Here is a 14,451-nt window from a genome sequence, read left to right as displayed (position 1 = left end):
GTCTATTGAGTCTTGTTCTAGAAGATAATCCCTTGGTCATTTTTGGCATTGCGAATATCTTCCCATAGTGTGTATTTTTCTATCATTTAACTTTTGTCTACGAGGGTTGTTTTTTGTTTTTTTTAATCAAATAGAAATCTTCATGTCGGATACAGTTAAACCCATCATATTTTTCTTTTTTTGTTAATTTTTAATTTTTTTCAGGTTTTATTGAGATATATTTGGTATGTAGCATTGTACCCATTCAAGATATACAAATGACGATTTGATATTTGTATATATTGCAAAACGATGACCGCAGTAAGTTGAGTTAACGTCTGTCAGCTCACAGAGTTACAAACTTTTTCTTGTGATGAGAACGTTTAAGATCTACTCTCTTAGCAACTTACAAATGTACAATACAGCATTTTTAGCTATAGTCCCCATGCTGGACAGGACATCCCCAGGATTTATTTATCTCATAACTGGAAATTCCTACCTCTTGACCCCCTTCTCCCATTTCCTCACCCCCTGCCTCTGGAAACCACCGATCTGTTCTCTGCATCCAGGAGTTTGTTTTTTTCCAATTCTGCATGAAAATGAGATCATCTCATATTTTTCATATGTACTTTGAGGTTCGTTTGTTTTAGAGAGAGAGTGGGGAATAGGGAGAGGGATAGAGAGAATTTTAAGCAGGCTCCACACTCGGGGAGGAGCCCGATGCTGGGCTTGGTCTCGCGACCCTGAGATCATGTCCTGAGCCAGAAATTAAGAGTCAGACACTTAACTGACTGAGCCACCCAGGTGCCCCATCTTTGAGGAATTTTTAAAGGAATCTTTCCCCTTCCTGAGGCCCCCGATATTCTGTTACATTTTTTCCCTATAGTTTTATAGCTTCTGAAAGCTACATTGATCCTTCAGAGTTTTTGTGTTAAGGTGTGAGGTAGGGATCAAGTTTGATTTTTCTTGGGTCGAGTAAGCTGCTTTTCCCAGCATCACACCCCAGAGACCACCTTTCCCACTAATTTGTGGAAACCCCTTTGTCTTAATGCCAGCTCCCTCAGCTGGGGCCTGGGGCGTCCTTCTCGTCTTTGTTCCTTTGGCCTGTTTCTTCCCTCAGCATGCCTGCTGTCTGGGCCATTGTGGCTGTTTGGAATGTTTTACTCTCTCCTCAGCCAGGTTCCCCATCTTTGCCCTTTTTTGTAAAGTTGTCTTAGCTGGTCATGGACTTCAGTTCCTCCGTAGAAACTGTGGTATCGTTTTGCCCCTTTCCTTACTGGAATGACAGTAATAGCTATGATCAGTTTTATTACTGTTATTGCTGTTTTAGCATCGCAGTGTCTGACTTTGAACTCCTCGTGCTTGGAGGAGCCATCCAAGCTTTTAGAGACAAGGCCTGTTTTTCCCTTGAGAAAGAATGGGCTATGATGCTGCTCTATTTCTTCTTTTTTTTGCCTCCACTTTTTAAAAATTGTGGTAAAACACATATAACATTAAACTTAGCATTTTACCCATTTTTGAGCGTCTGGTTCAGTAGCATAAGTACATTCCCACAGTTGTGCAACCATCACCGGCATCCATCCCCAGAACTTTTCCATCTTCCCAAACTGAAACTCTGTCCGCGTCAGACACGGACTCCCTGTTCCCTCCCCCGGCTCCTGGCGCCCACCATCCACTTCCTGTCTCTGAGAGTGTGACTCCTCGAAGGACCTCACATAAGTGGAATCCTGCAGTATTTGTCCCGTTGTGACTGGCTGCTTTCACTGAGCACATGTTGTTTCACCTGGTTTTTTGACCCTTCCTGGTTTTGAAACGAGGAGTCCGGAGTTTGGGGCCAATCACTGAGAGATGGTGAACTGGCCCGCGTGCCTCCTGACACATCCCACTGGGCCACGGAGTGATTTTGTTTGTTTGTTGGACGTGAATTTATTGACAAGAGTTTAAAAAAAGGAATCAGGAGATCCACATAAAAACCCCAGTGTGTTTGCTTCCCCACAGGGGCTCGGGCTGCGGCTCTGGAAGCCGCCGGGCCGGCCACACCCTGGGCTGGCCGCCGCAGACCCATTTGTGGCTGTGTCTCCTCTGTTCCTCACGCTTTGCTTGTGCTGACTGTTGACTCTCTGTTCTTAACTCCGGACTTGAGGAAGTAGTCGCTGTGTCTGTCAAAAAAAAAGTTGTAACCGTTAAAGGGAATTGAAAGGAATTAGTCTGCAGAGCCCGATGGCCAGGGGTAGAAATGAGACGTCCTGAGGAAGCCACATGTGGCCTGGGGGAACCTGAGCAGGTTCTGAGATGGGGACCGCCACTCACGGTGGCATTTCTGTTTCTGGCTCCAGGCTGGTGATCCCGTCCCTGCCGCCCCCACTCCCACATGGGCAGTGGGCACCCTTGGGACCTAGTGCCCACAGAGCCCTTTGTCCTCTGCCCAACCTGGGTGGTTTTTTCAAATTGTGGTAACGTGTGCTTAATATAAAACCATTTTAACCATTTTATTTTATTTTTATTTTTTTAAGATTTTATTTATTTATTTGACAGAGAGAGAGGCAGCAAGAGAGGAAACACAAGCAGGGGGAGTGGGAGAGGGAGAAGCAGGCTTCCCGCCGAGCAGAGAGCCCAATGCGGGGCTCAATCCCAGGACGCTGGGATCATGACCTGAGCCGTAGGCAGACGCTTAATGATTGAGCTACCCAGGCGCCCCTATTTTATTTTATTTTACTTTTATTATTTATTTCAGTAGGCTCCGTGCCCAGTGTGGGGCTTGAACTCATGACCCTGAGATCAAGAGTCACATGTCCACTGACTGAGCCACCCAGGCGCCCCGCCCCCATCTTAACCATTTTAAAGTGTCCAGTTCAGTGGCACTAAGCACATTCACATTGTTGCGTGACCATCGCCACCATCCATTTCCAGAACATTTCCATCTTCCCAAACTGAAAATCTACCTGGATGGGGTTTTTTTTTTTTTTTTAAGATTTTATTTATTTGAGAGAGCACGAGCAAGCTTGCGCGTCCGTGTGAGTGGGCTGGGAGGGGCAGAGGAAGAGAGAGAATCTCAAGCAGACACTGCACTGAGCACAGATCCCGACCTGCGTCTGGATCCCATAATCCTGAGACCATGAACTGAGCCGAAAACAAGAATCAGACGCTTAACCAAACGAGCCACCCGGGCGCCCCTCCCTGGGTGGGGTTTTAATTTTTATTTTCTGGAGCCCCTGGGTGGCTCAGTCAGTTAAGCGTCCGCCTTCGGCTCAGGTCAGGATCCCAGCGTTCTGGAATCGAGCCCCGCATCCGGCTCCCTGCTCAGCGGGGACTCTGCTTCTCCCTCTCCCTCTGCCGCTGCTCGTGCTCTCTCTCTTGCTCACTTTCTCTCAAATAAATAAATAAAATCTTAAAAGACAGTATTTTCTAATAGCCCTTATTGTTTCTTTTTCCTGATTGTTCGTTACCTGCTTCAAGTTCAGAAGAAGGGAGCTGTGGTATCCGTAACGCAACCTTGCTTTTGTTAAAATACTAATAAATCCTATCAAAACAGTGCTTACAGTTCTCTTGAATTAACAAATGATCTCAAGGGGCACCTGGGTGGCTCAGTCCTTAAGTGTCTGCCTTCGGTTCAGGGCGTGATCCCAGGGTCCTGGGATCAAGCCCTCTCTCACTCCCCCTGCTGGTGTTCCCTCTCTCGCTGCCTCTGTCAAATAAATAAATAAAATCTTTAAAAAAAAAACCAAAACAAACAAAAATGATCTCGAGCACTATTGACGTGCAGGCATCGTTCCAGGCCCTGTCCCCCCGCATTGCTATCTTCAGTCTGCACAGCAACGCCATGATGAAGGAAATGGCATTCTCCCGAGGCACAGGGAGGTTAAGTGACTTACCTAAGGTCACACAGCTTGTCCATGGGAGAGTTGAGTGCCTACCATGAGGGGGCCCTTGGCTGTGATCAAACCTTGTTTCCAGGCAACACTCAGTGTGATGTTGGAGGAGGGGTCACAGGCCAGGATTGTAGAGTCACAGTGTCTTCCCTGTCCCTGACCAACTGCCCACGCAGACAAGAGACTGCTGTTGGAATCAGATTCTGCTGCTCATTCACTGGGTGACCTCAGGCAGCCTTCTGTGCCTCAGTTTCCTTATCTGTCACAATCAGAATCTCGTGGGCTGGGAAGATCTGATGCAGTGACTCCAGCCGCAGCGCTCCAAGTGCCTGGCCCGGGGTGTGTGACCCCGAGGAGGCGGCTGTTATTCCAGTTGTCACCCACAGCGAGCACCTCTCTTCCTGCCCCTGCAGGGCTCCCACAGGCTCCGGCGGAGTCATCCTCGTCACCCCCCGGGGTGGCGGCGACCCCCCTGGCACAGCCCGAGAAGAACGCAGGTGGCATGGGCGCCCGTGAGGGTGCTAACACAGAGCCCACCAGGCCAGCAGCGTCGCGTGAGTCAGAGGAGGCGGGGGGCGCAGGTGAGTGAGGGTGGCCACCGAGGTGGACGGGGCCCGGGCGCAGGGTCTGCCTTTGGGAGGTTCTTACTACACCACCCGTCCCCCCAGGCGAGCCCCCGGCAGGCGTGCGGTCCATCATGAAGCGCAAAGAGGAGCCCGCAGACCCCGCGGCCCACCGGCGGAGCCTCCAGTTTGTGGGGGTCAATGGCGGGTGAGAGGAGCCCCCCACCCCACGCCCCCACCCGTTCCTCAGCTTCTACCCTCCTGTTTGTTCCTTGGTTTGCTCACATCCGAGAACGCTCTCTGGTCTGGGCCCCTTACTTTGATTCACTCCTTTAACCAAGGTGCAGTAGACGGTTGGGGACACCGAGGCACTCCGGGGCCGGATGCCTTCTGGAGCACACACAGCGACCAGGGTTCAGCCCCGGCGGTCAGTCCCCCAAGCCTGTGCTGTGGCTGCTGCCCCGTGCTAGTCCTCGGGAGGTGCCGGGCTCGGCTTCCTGCCCTGATGGAGCTCCCGGCCCAGTGGGCCCTCGGGCGCTGGCTGGCAGTTCAGACCCGGTGTGGTTGGAGCAGCGACGGGGGATGGGGACGTGCAGGCAGCGCGGGGTGTCGGGGAGGCACTAATGTCCCCAGGGAAGACACTGAAGGAGGGGATGAGTGTGCTGCGGGATGAACAGGGGCTAGCAGAGTGAAGAGTGGGGGTTGGGAGGGCACTCCCGGTGGAAGGCGCAGCCCAGGCAAAGGCTCAGAGGTGGGAGGAAGCAGCGACATATGAGAGAAGCAGAAGGCGTAGGAAGAGGTAGACAGGGATGGTCTGGGGACTTAGAAGGCCAGGCCCAAAGCTTAGACTTTGTCCGGAGGCAGCAAGAAGCACAAGAGGGACCTGTTTGCAGTGGGGTGAGGCTCTGACGCAGTTAGACCTGTGTAAGGGGCAAAGGGGGACGAGGTATGAGGAGTAGAGGCTGAGAGCGGTATTTCTCCCTGACCCACCCCGAGTATGACCGCAGTCCCAGCTGCTGTTTATGGAGCAGTTACCGTGTGCCGGGAGCTGTAAGGACACCCCCGCAGCCCTGTGAGGCTGCTACAGCCATCATTCCCATTTAACAGATGGGGAGACCGAGGCGCAGAGAGGTCAAGTAGTCCAAGCCCAGGTCCTGCCCCATCTGTTGCGTCTCCTCACTCCGCCCGTCCTTTCTTCCCAGATACCAGTCCTCATCTGAGGACTCCAGCACAGCAGAGAACTTCTCAGACAACGAGAGCACAGAGAACGAGGCCCCAGAGCCAGAGGAGAGGGTTCCAAGTGTGGCCGAAGCCCCCCAGCTCAGGCCCTCGGGGACGGCGGTGGCCAAGAGCGGCCAGGAGGAGTGCCAGCTGTCTCGGGAGTCTCAGCAGGTGCCCGTGGCGGAGGGCGCGTCAGGAGCGAATGCGGAGGAGGAGATCCGGTCAGTTTTCTGTGTGGGAAGGACTCAGACGGGGTGAGGTGGGTGACCTCTGCCTCAAGTCTCACCATTCGTGCCCTCTGAGGGAACCTCCCAGCAGTCGTGCACACCTTAGTCTGAATTAGCGAACCAGCACTTTCTCCTGGCCATCCGAAGGTCTGCAGGCTTTGATAAAGGGCCTGATGCGGGCAGTTTGGGCTGTTAGGATCAGAATTGAGGGGGCAGGCAAAGTTTGTCCTTACACCACACCTGCCCATCCCACTGGTGTCTTTTTTCCCCCTGATGAAAAATCTGCCCTCAGGCAAAGATTTTCTCTCCACCACTGCCCGCTTGGGATAAACCTGAGCCTGTGTGTGCAGTTTCACTTGGGATCTGTCTGCTCTTCATGTCTGGGGTCAGCCGGGAGGCTGAGGGGAGTGCTCCCAAGATAAACGTCCCTCCTGTCTGCCCCTGGCAGGATGGAGTTAAGCCCCGACCTCATCTCAGCCTGCCTGGCCCTGGAAAAGTACCTGGACAACCCCAGTGCCCTCACTGAGCGGGAGCTGGTACGATGGGGCCCTGGGCCTGGGTCCCCTCCTTCCCTTCCACCCCCACCCCAGCTTCTCATCCACAGTGTCTCCCTGTGCCGGCTTCGAAGGGAGTCCGGGATCCAAGCCGAGAGCTTGGGTGGTCAGGGGCCCTGGAGAGGGGCCAGGGGGGTGGGAGGGGCCCGAGGATGGTCACCCGCCCACAGTCCCGACCTCCCGTTCCTGTAGTTTTGGGGGCTTGAGGGAAGGCGCTGCCACATTTCTCTTTACGGGGTCCGTATGTGGCGGGATGGATGCTCACGCCTTCCCCGGGGGCACATCTGGGACTGTGGTGCCTGGAGTCCCCTTTAGCGTCCTTGTCCAGGATGGGGATCCCACACTCTAGTGTCAGGGGCACATCTGGGAGGGTTGCCCATGCTTCTCCTTCAGGCTCTGGTTCAGGAGGGGGTGTCCACACCCACGCTCCCAACCTGCGGCTTTGTCCAGGGTGGGGGGTGGTGGGGAGCCGGCTGCTGCCGCCCTCATACCCCCTCCCCCACCACGCCCAGAAAGTGGCCTACACCACAGTGCTGCAGGAGTGGCTGCGCCTGGCCTGCCGCAGTGACGCCCACCCCGAGCTCGTGCGGCGCCACCTGGTCACCTTCCGGGCCATGTCAGCACGCCTGCTGGACTACGTGGTCAACATCGCCGACAGCAACGGCAACACGGCTCTGCACTACTCTGTGTCTCACGCCAACTTCCCCGTGGTGCGGCAGCTGCTCGACAGCGGTGAGCCGGACAAGCGGCCCCGGCGGCTGTTTGATGGTCTGATGGCGGAGACGCTGCCCTCTCTGTCTCTTGAGGACATACCAGCCTCCCAGTCTGGTGGGGGAGACACTGTCCTCCTTGCTGATGGAGGAAAACCCCCCTTCCAGTCTGGTGAGGGAGGTATAGGCCCTACACACAGCCCCAGCATACTGGAAAAGACAGACATGGTCTTAGGGACAGCATGTAGAGCTTCCAGCCCCCCAAGGACCCCTGTGTGATGAAGGTGACACCTCTGGAGCCCTGGTCCAAGAGAAGGACACAGCCTCTGGGACTGAAAAGATACGGTCCTTGAATAGGCAGGGAAAAACCTGTCCTTCCCTGGTCTAACAGGGAAGACACAGCCTCCCAGACTGATGGAGGAGGCAGAGCCCACAATCCGACGGAGAAGATATAGGCCAGGCTAAAGGGGACTGGCTCTTCCAGATCCGTGGAGGAGACACAACCCCTATTCTTAGCCCTAAACCTGGGTGCCAGCGTCAGAGTCTCCAGGCTGATAGATGAAACACAGTCTCCCCCTTAGAAGTCCCTCATCTAATGGGGCGCATAGTGGGGGTGGAGACCCTGGGGCAGGATGGGGCTCTCAGCCTGAGAGAAGGGAGGAATCTGGCCACTGGTGGGGGAGATGCTGCCTGGTTCTCATGGGCGCTTCCCCAGTTTTGGGGTCTGAGGGCCCCGTGTCCTCCTTGCCACCCCTCCCCCCAGGTGTATGCCAGGTGGACAAGCAGAACCGCGCTGGCTACAGCCCCATCATGCTCACCGCCCTGGCCACCCTGAAGACCCAGGATGACATCGAGACCGTCCTGCAGCTCTTCCGGCTTGGAAACGTCAATGCCAAAGCCAGCCAGGTACAGGCCATCAGTGCCACAGACCCAGGCAGCCCTTCCCCTGACTAAGTCCTGGCTGTGCACCAAGCCCACATGTGATCTCATTCCATGCCCGGGGGAGAATCCCCGCTCCCCAGGCAAGGAAGCCAAGGCTCAGAGAAGCACCCATTTCCTCAGGGTCAGGACGAGAGGAGGTGGGATTTGAACCCAGATGGTCTGGCTCTAGGACCCCATTCTTAATGACCTGCCTGCCAGGCTGCCCCTGATACAGGGCCTTCTGGTGGAGACGGGGTGGGGGGTGCGGGAGGGAGCCTCCACCTTTCTTAACCCGACACCATCCCACATCCTGCTTGGGAGTTCAGTGAGCCGCAGCTGGACGCTGGGGACTCAGGTGGTGGACAGGCGGGCACAAGTCCTGAAGTTCACTGGCCAGCCTGGAGCTCTGGGAGCTGAGAGCATTTCAGGCAGCACAGCGGCTGGGAGCGGGTTTGGACTCAGGGGTGGCAGAAAGCCACCAGCAGTGGCAATGGCCTGCTTTCCGATTTGAAAGATCTCTCTTTGGCTGCGTGCTGGGGAGAAGTCGGGAGGGTACAGAAGTGCCTGGGGTGTGGACAGGCCAGGACCCCGTGGGGATAGCAAGAAAGGGAGGGATTTGCAGCAGCTTAAAGACCACAAAGGAGAGAAGCAGGGTGCTGTCCTGGGGCATAAGGAGCAGACCCTGCTGGCTTTTCTTTCTTTTTTTTTTTTCTTTTAGATTATTTATTTATTTATTTGACAGAGAGAGAGAGCATACGTGCAGGCAGAGGGAGAAACAGGCTCTCTGCTGAGCAGGGAGCCCGATGCGGGGCTTGATCCCAGGACCCCCTGGGACCGTGACCTGAGCCAAAGGCAGACGCTTAACCGACTGAGCCACCCAGGTGCCTACCCTGCTGGCTTTTCTATTGATTTAATTCCTCTTTAACTGAAAACAGTATTTCAATGGTTTACTTATTTTAACTGCGGTGAAATACACATAAGATTATCCACTTAGGGGCACCTGGCAGGCTCAGCTGGTAGAGCACGTGACTCCTGATCTTGGGGTCCTGAGTTTGAGCCTTAAAATTTTTTTTAAAAAAACAGGGCGCTGGGTGGCTCAGTAATTAAGTGCCCAACTCCGATTTTTTTTTTAAAGATTTTATTTATTTATTCGACGGAGATAGAGACAGCCAGCGAGAGAGGGAACACAAGCAGGGGGAGTGGGAGAGGAAGAAGCAGGCTCCCAGCGGAGGAGCCTGATGTGGGGCTCGATCCCAGAATGCCAGGATCACGCCCTGAGCCGAAGGCAGACGCTCAACCGCTGTGCCACCCAGGCGCCCCCAGTTCTAGATGTTTTATATAAATAGAATCACGTAGTATGTGTTCTTTTGGGTCTGGCTTCTTCCACTGAGCATAGTATTTTCAAGGTCCGTCCATGGTGCGGTGCACATCGGTCCTTCATTGCCTTCTGAGGCTGAATGAAACTCCGTAGAATGGGTATACCGCAGTTTGTTTTTCCATTTATCCACTAATGAGCATTGATTTGATTTTCATTGAGGTTCAGCTGCCATACGGAAGAGTACAAATCTTAGCTCAATAAATCAGTACATCTACACTGACACCTGGGAGCGAGGAACCTGCTTTAGTTGGGGATGGGAGTGGGTAGGCACGTAGCACCTCCGCAAAGAGGAGACATTTAAGCCCAGACGTGAGGGATGAGAAGGAGACAGCAGGAGGCGGAAGGACCAGCACGTGCAAAGGCCCTGTGGTAGGATGGATTGTTTGAGATCTAGAAGGAGGCCAGCAAGTGGGGATACCATTACCACCACAGTACTTGGGAACCACGGAAGGTTTCAGAGCAGGGGCGTCATGCCTCAGGGCCCCGCAGAGTCCGTAAACCTGTTCCTTGCCCTGCCCAGGCGGGGCAGACGGCGCTGATGCTGGCCGTCAGCCACGGGCGGGTGGACGTGGTCAAAGCCCTGCTGGCCTGTGAAGCGGACGTCAACGTGCAGGACGATGATGGCTCCACGGCCCTCATGTGCGCCTGCGAGCACGGCCACAAGGAGATCACGGGGCTCCTGCTGGCTGTGCCCAGCTGCGACATCTCACTCACTGACCGTGTGAGTCCTCGGCCCAGGGCGTCCCGGGGAGGGCGGGAGCACCACTCAGGGCCTTGTCATAGCAGCGGGTGCTTTACAGGATGGGAGCACAGCTTTGATGGTGGCCTTGGACGCCGGGCAGAGTGAAATCGCGTCCATGCTGTATTCCCGCATGAACATCAAGTGCTCGGTGAGTGTCAACCCTGGTGGGGCGGGGGGGGGGGGGGGCTCTGGGATGGGGACAGATGGCTAAGAAGGGCTGGTGCCGGATGGGGCCCACGCTCGTTGAACCTTCCTGGTGTCCCCGTGAGGAAGTGAGGCACGGACAGCTGAGAATGTATCATGGTATTTGAACCTGGACCTGTCCAGCTCCCAGTGCATGCTGGTAATTACCATTCCCTCATCTGAGAAATATTTACAGAGCACCTACTGCATGATGGACCCTGGTGGCCACAGCCCCGAACCAAACAGGAAACGGTTTCTGCCCCCACAGAGCAGGCAGATACAAAATATAGAAATCCGTGTATCCTAGCCAGGTGATAGTAACTGCTGGAAAGAAATCTGAAAGAGGGTAGGAGGGACAGGGAGAGAGACGGGGAGCTACGGAGGCCTGGGGGGATGAGTTGTGTGGCTGTCCAGGTGGAAGGAACTGCCAGTGCAAAGGCCCTGAGGCAGGAACGTGCTTGGTGTGTTTGAGGAGCATCAGGGGCCCCCGCGGGAGGAGATGAGAGCAAGGAGGTGACCCTGCAGATCCTGCAGGCCTTTGTGGGCCACAGCGAGGACTTTGGCTTCTACCCAAAGCATGTCAGTGTACATTCAAGGCCTTGAGATGTCTCACTGTAAAGAAGCCTAACCTGTGTCTAACTGGGCATTTCTTGTATTTGAGCACAGAAACCAGGGTGTTTAAGAAATGACGCCTGTTAGCACAGCACTCTCTGGAAGCCTAAGAGGAGGATAATTTTGATATTTGCTGTATCATAAGTGCCTGATGGAGGAGAGAGCCATTGCAGTCTGAAGGGGGAGATGGGCACTCCTCATAGGTCCCTAAAGCGATACCCTTGTCTGATGGAGGAGATAGGCTCTTCCAGTCTGATGCACCGTGTTCTAGGTTCCTCTCAGCCATGATTTCTCGAACCTTCCACAAGAGCCCGATTCAGCTGCATAAAGGACTGTTATCCTTTCCGTTTTTCCAGTGGGGAAGCTGAGGTTTAGAATGGTTACACCCCTGGCCCAGAGACTCACAGATAGGAAGGGGTGGAGGCCCCGGGGCCATCTGTCTCCAGACCTTGGGCAGAAAACTCACCGTTCCTTCCTCCTCACTCCACCTTGCACTTGCCCTGGTCTCCCTGAGGCACATCTGGGGCCCGGCTCAAGGGTGGCATGGAGGGCATTGACCGCAGTGACCCCCCAAATAGTCCAGGAGAGTGAGGGTCACCAAGATAAGCCTTCCGTCACCCATGTGACTTCCAGGTTCTTACCGAGGCTCTGGGTTTTCCCAGCTTCATTCTCCAGGGTGTTGGGACACCTGGGACTCAGTTGTGGTGCTCAGGGCATCACCTGGGGATCAGCTAAGCCTCAGTTTCTTCCACTGGAAGATGGGGGTGATAGGACCAGGTCATGAGCTGCTGTCTGATGTGTGATCCTGCTCCCAGGGACCCCTGAGGGTCAGACCCCAGACCTCCATCATTGTCCACCTGGACCGCTGCCATCGCCTCCACCCTGGCTTCCTGTCTCCCTGGCTCCCACCCTCACTGCTACCTCCAGTCTCCAGGGGTCACTGTAACACCTGAGTTAGGGTACATCCGTCCTTGGCTCACAGCCCTCTGTGGCTGTCACCCTACTTGGAGAAAAAGCCAGACTCATCCCCAGAGCCCACCAAGTCCTGCACAAACACCGTTACCTCCCCCTCATTCTCTTCCTCTGCCCCTCGCTCAGTCTGCTCTGCCTCTCCGCTGCTCCTGCCTCAGGGCCTTTGCACTTGCTGCTTCCTTTGCCGGAAAGACCCACCCCTCAACGTCACTCGGCTCAGAAGGCCCCCTGCCCTGACTACCTGCTCTCCACTTTCATTCCCCCTCCATCCTTTGATGAAAATCCTCCTCGGCATCCCTCGCTTCTCTGAACATCCCCTCCTTGCGGCCAAGAGACCAAGTTCTCTTGTTCATTCATCTCAGCCCCAGGGCCAGCCAACCTAGTTGGCGCCTTGCAGGCACTGGAAATGAAGCCAAACAAAAAGAATTCTCTTTCTTGTTTCAGTTTGCCCCGATGTCCGATGACGAAAGTCCTGCGTCATCCTCTGCCGAAGAGTAGCCGTGACAGAGGCCAGAGGCACCTTTGCTCGGGGCCAGCCAACCCCGGAGCCAGCCGTCCCTCGCCCCTCGTCCCCTCCCTCGCAGCCCCCACGCAGACCCACCAAGGCCCACGTCTCAAAGGCAAGTGGGTTTTTCTTCCGCTTCCCAGGAGGAGCCCCCGGCAGCACCAAGACTCCGGCTGGAAGCGGGTTTTTCCTGGTACGCCAGTTCAATGCAGCCGTGGCGCAGACTGGAGCTGGAGTCTGACATGAGTTGGCGCCAGTGGCCGGTGCTGGGGCATGGGTTTACGAAGAACATGGAGAACCATCAACTGGCAATTATGGATGGAGCAGGGTGAAAGGGAAAATACTGTATTTTTGAGTCATTATCGGGGGGGGGGGGGGATCATATTCCCTGTTGCCAAACTTGAAAGTCACTGGAATCACCTATTTTCATTTTAATCCTGAATGTTCTTATGCACGGGTCACGTCTGGAGTGGCTTAACGCCCCCCCCCCGCCCACCCCACATTTAATTGTCTGCTATATAATAGTGTTTTGTCCACTCCCCCCAGACCTCTCTTGGGAGAATTTTCTTCTGGTCTCTTCACAAAACAGGTTCTGTCCTTGTCACTCAGGGCAGGAAGCTGAGTCCTTCCTTCTGCTTTCGAGTAAGGGGGCTCAGGACCCAGCAGCCGAGATGTGTGAGCAGTTCACATCGAATAAATCACCCAGAAACCCGTCCCCTCCCTGCGTGGAGGCCCTGGCAAATATTAATTTTCCTAGAAAATCTTTGAGACCTGGGGATGCAGGAAATGAATCCAGTTCCCAGAGCAACTGCTGAGTCCCTGGGCTTAGACCCCTGGTAACAGGGCCGCCCTCAGCCTCCCCAGACTCCAGAATTTCTCTCCTTAAAGGGGGGGGGGAACAGGGCATGCGCTTGTTGGCAAAGCATCGGGCAAGCTCCAAAAACTCCATGTGTGCACAATTAAAAGTTGGCTGCCCCCGAGCGCTCGCAGTGCAAACTTAAAGAGACAGGGCTTTGCCGAAAACCAAACAAGGGCCAGCTGGGTTGTTTTTTTTTTTTTCCTTTTCTTTCCTTTTTTTTTTTTTTTTAAACAACCTACAGGCTTTCCGGAGCTGCCTGGAACAGAGCCTGCTGGAAATAGGGCTCGCCAGACACACACAGTTTCCTTCATGGCCTGTTTTGTCCCCCAGAATCTTAACATAGTTTTCTTTCCAGTTCCTTCCTTTTGTGAACAGCAAACAAAAACAAAAACAAAACAAAACAAAAAAAAAACGGGGGTGGGGGATGGGTTTGGAGACTTGAGAAGTGCCTTATGACAGGGAGTGAGGTCCCCAGCCAATAGATGTCCCGTCCCCTGTCGTCCGGTTCTCTCAGCTCAGCCGCCAGGGTTGAAGCCAAACCACAGCCCTGAGTGCTTGTGTTCATTCAGTAAAGCGAGGCGCTGGCTTCTCTCCTAGAAAAGTGGGTTTCTTGGCTTGATGGAGTCTGGCTTGTTTTGATTTTGACTGAAGGGAGGTACTGAAGACAAAAGAGCTTGGACGGGCAAAGGAGACACCCTAGGTTGGGTGTGTGTGTGTGTGTGTGTGTGAGAATCAGAGAAAACAAAACCAAAGCTGACTGGGGACGGCGGCTGGTGTGTGACGGAAGGCCGCAGCTTTGGGCAGCTTTGAGGAGTGGTACAAGAGCTGTGTGCCCGTGTGTCCGGCCCTAGAGCCAGCACTCAGTTTATTTTAAGCTCCTAGAAGCAGCTCATCGACAATGCACCCCCCTCCCCCAGATAAGTCCGTATTTATCCCTGCTTTCCTTTCCCCTGCCCGTGGCGCTTGGTGTGCGAGGCTCGGGGGATGTCCCGCCTTTGTCCCTGTGCTCTTCTCACGTGTATTCATGACCTTGAACTTCACTTTCCGACCACGGTACGTCCATAAAGACAGTATTACACTTACATGAAGTATTCCTTTTTGTAACCGTAGAAGGTAAAGGAATTTAATAAAGCTACCTTATGATAATGTCCACGCA

At 54.4% G+C, this 14,451-nt stretch overlaps 1 protein-coding gene across 3 annotated transcripts in view; it reads left to right on the top strand.

Moving 5' to 3' along the window:
• Window positions 1-14,451, top strand: part of KANK2 (KN motif and ankyrin repeat domains 2) — a 23,672-nt gene extending 9,221 nt beyond the window's left edge. For all 3 annotated transcript variants that reach the window (XM_026481438.4, XM_057311535.1, XM_044377850.3), the window contains exons 4-12: window positions 4,262-4,429; window positions 4,517-4,619; window positions 5,614-5,853; window positions 6,308-6,395; window positions 6,926-7,145; window positions 7,887-8,029; window positions 9,943-10,143; window positions 10,223-10,312; window positions 12,376-14,451. In XM_026481438.4, the coding sequence (XP_026337223.1) occupies window positions 4,262-4,429; window positions 4,517-4,619; window positions 5,614-5,853; window positions 6,308-6,395; window positions 6,926-7,145; window positions 7,887-8,029; window positions 9,943-10,143; window positions 10,223-10,312; window positions 12,376-12,429 (1,307 nt within the window). In that variant the 3' untranslated portion in view covers window positions 12,430-14,451. The remainder of the gene's footprint in view (window positions 1-4,261; window positions 4,430-4,516; window positions 4,620-5,613; window positions 5,854-6,307; window positions 6,396-6,925; window positions 7,146-7,886; window positions 8,030-9,942; window positions 10,144-10,222; window positions 10,313-12,375) is intronic.

This window comes from Ursus arctos, unplaced genomic scaffold, assembly GCF_023065955.2.
Source record: "Ursus arctos isolate Adak ecotype North America unplaced genomic scaffold, UrsArc2.0 scaffold_14, whole genome shotgun sequence".
Taxonomy (NCBI): Eukaryota; Metazoa; Chordata; class Mammalia; order Carnivora; family Ursidae; genus Ursus; species Ursus arctos.
Note: the sequence above shows the minus strand (reverse complement) of the source record. Positions and strands in the feature narration are given on the sequence as shown.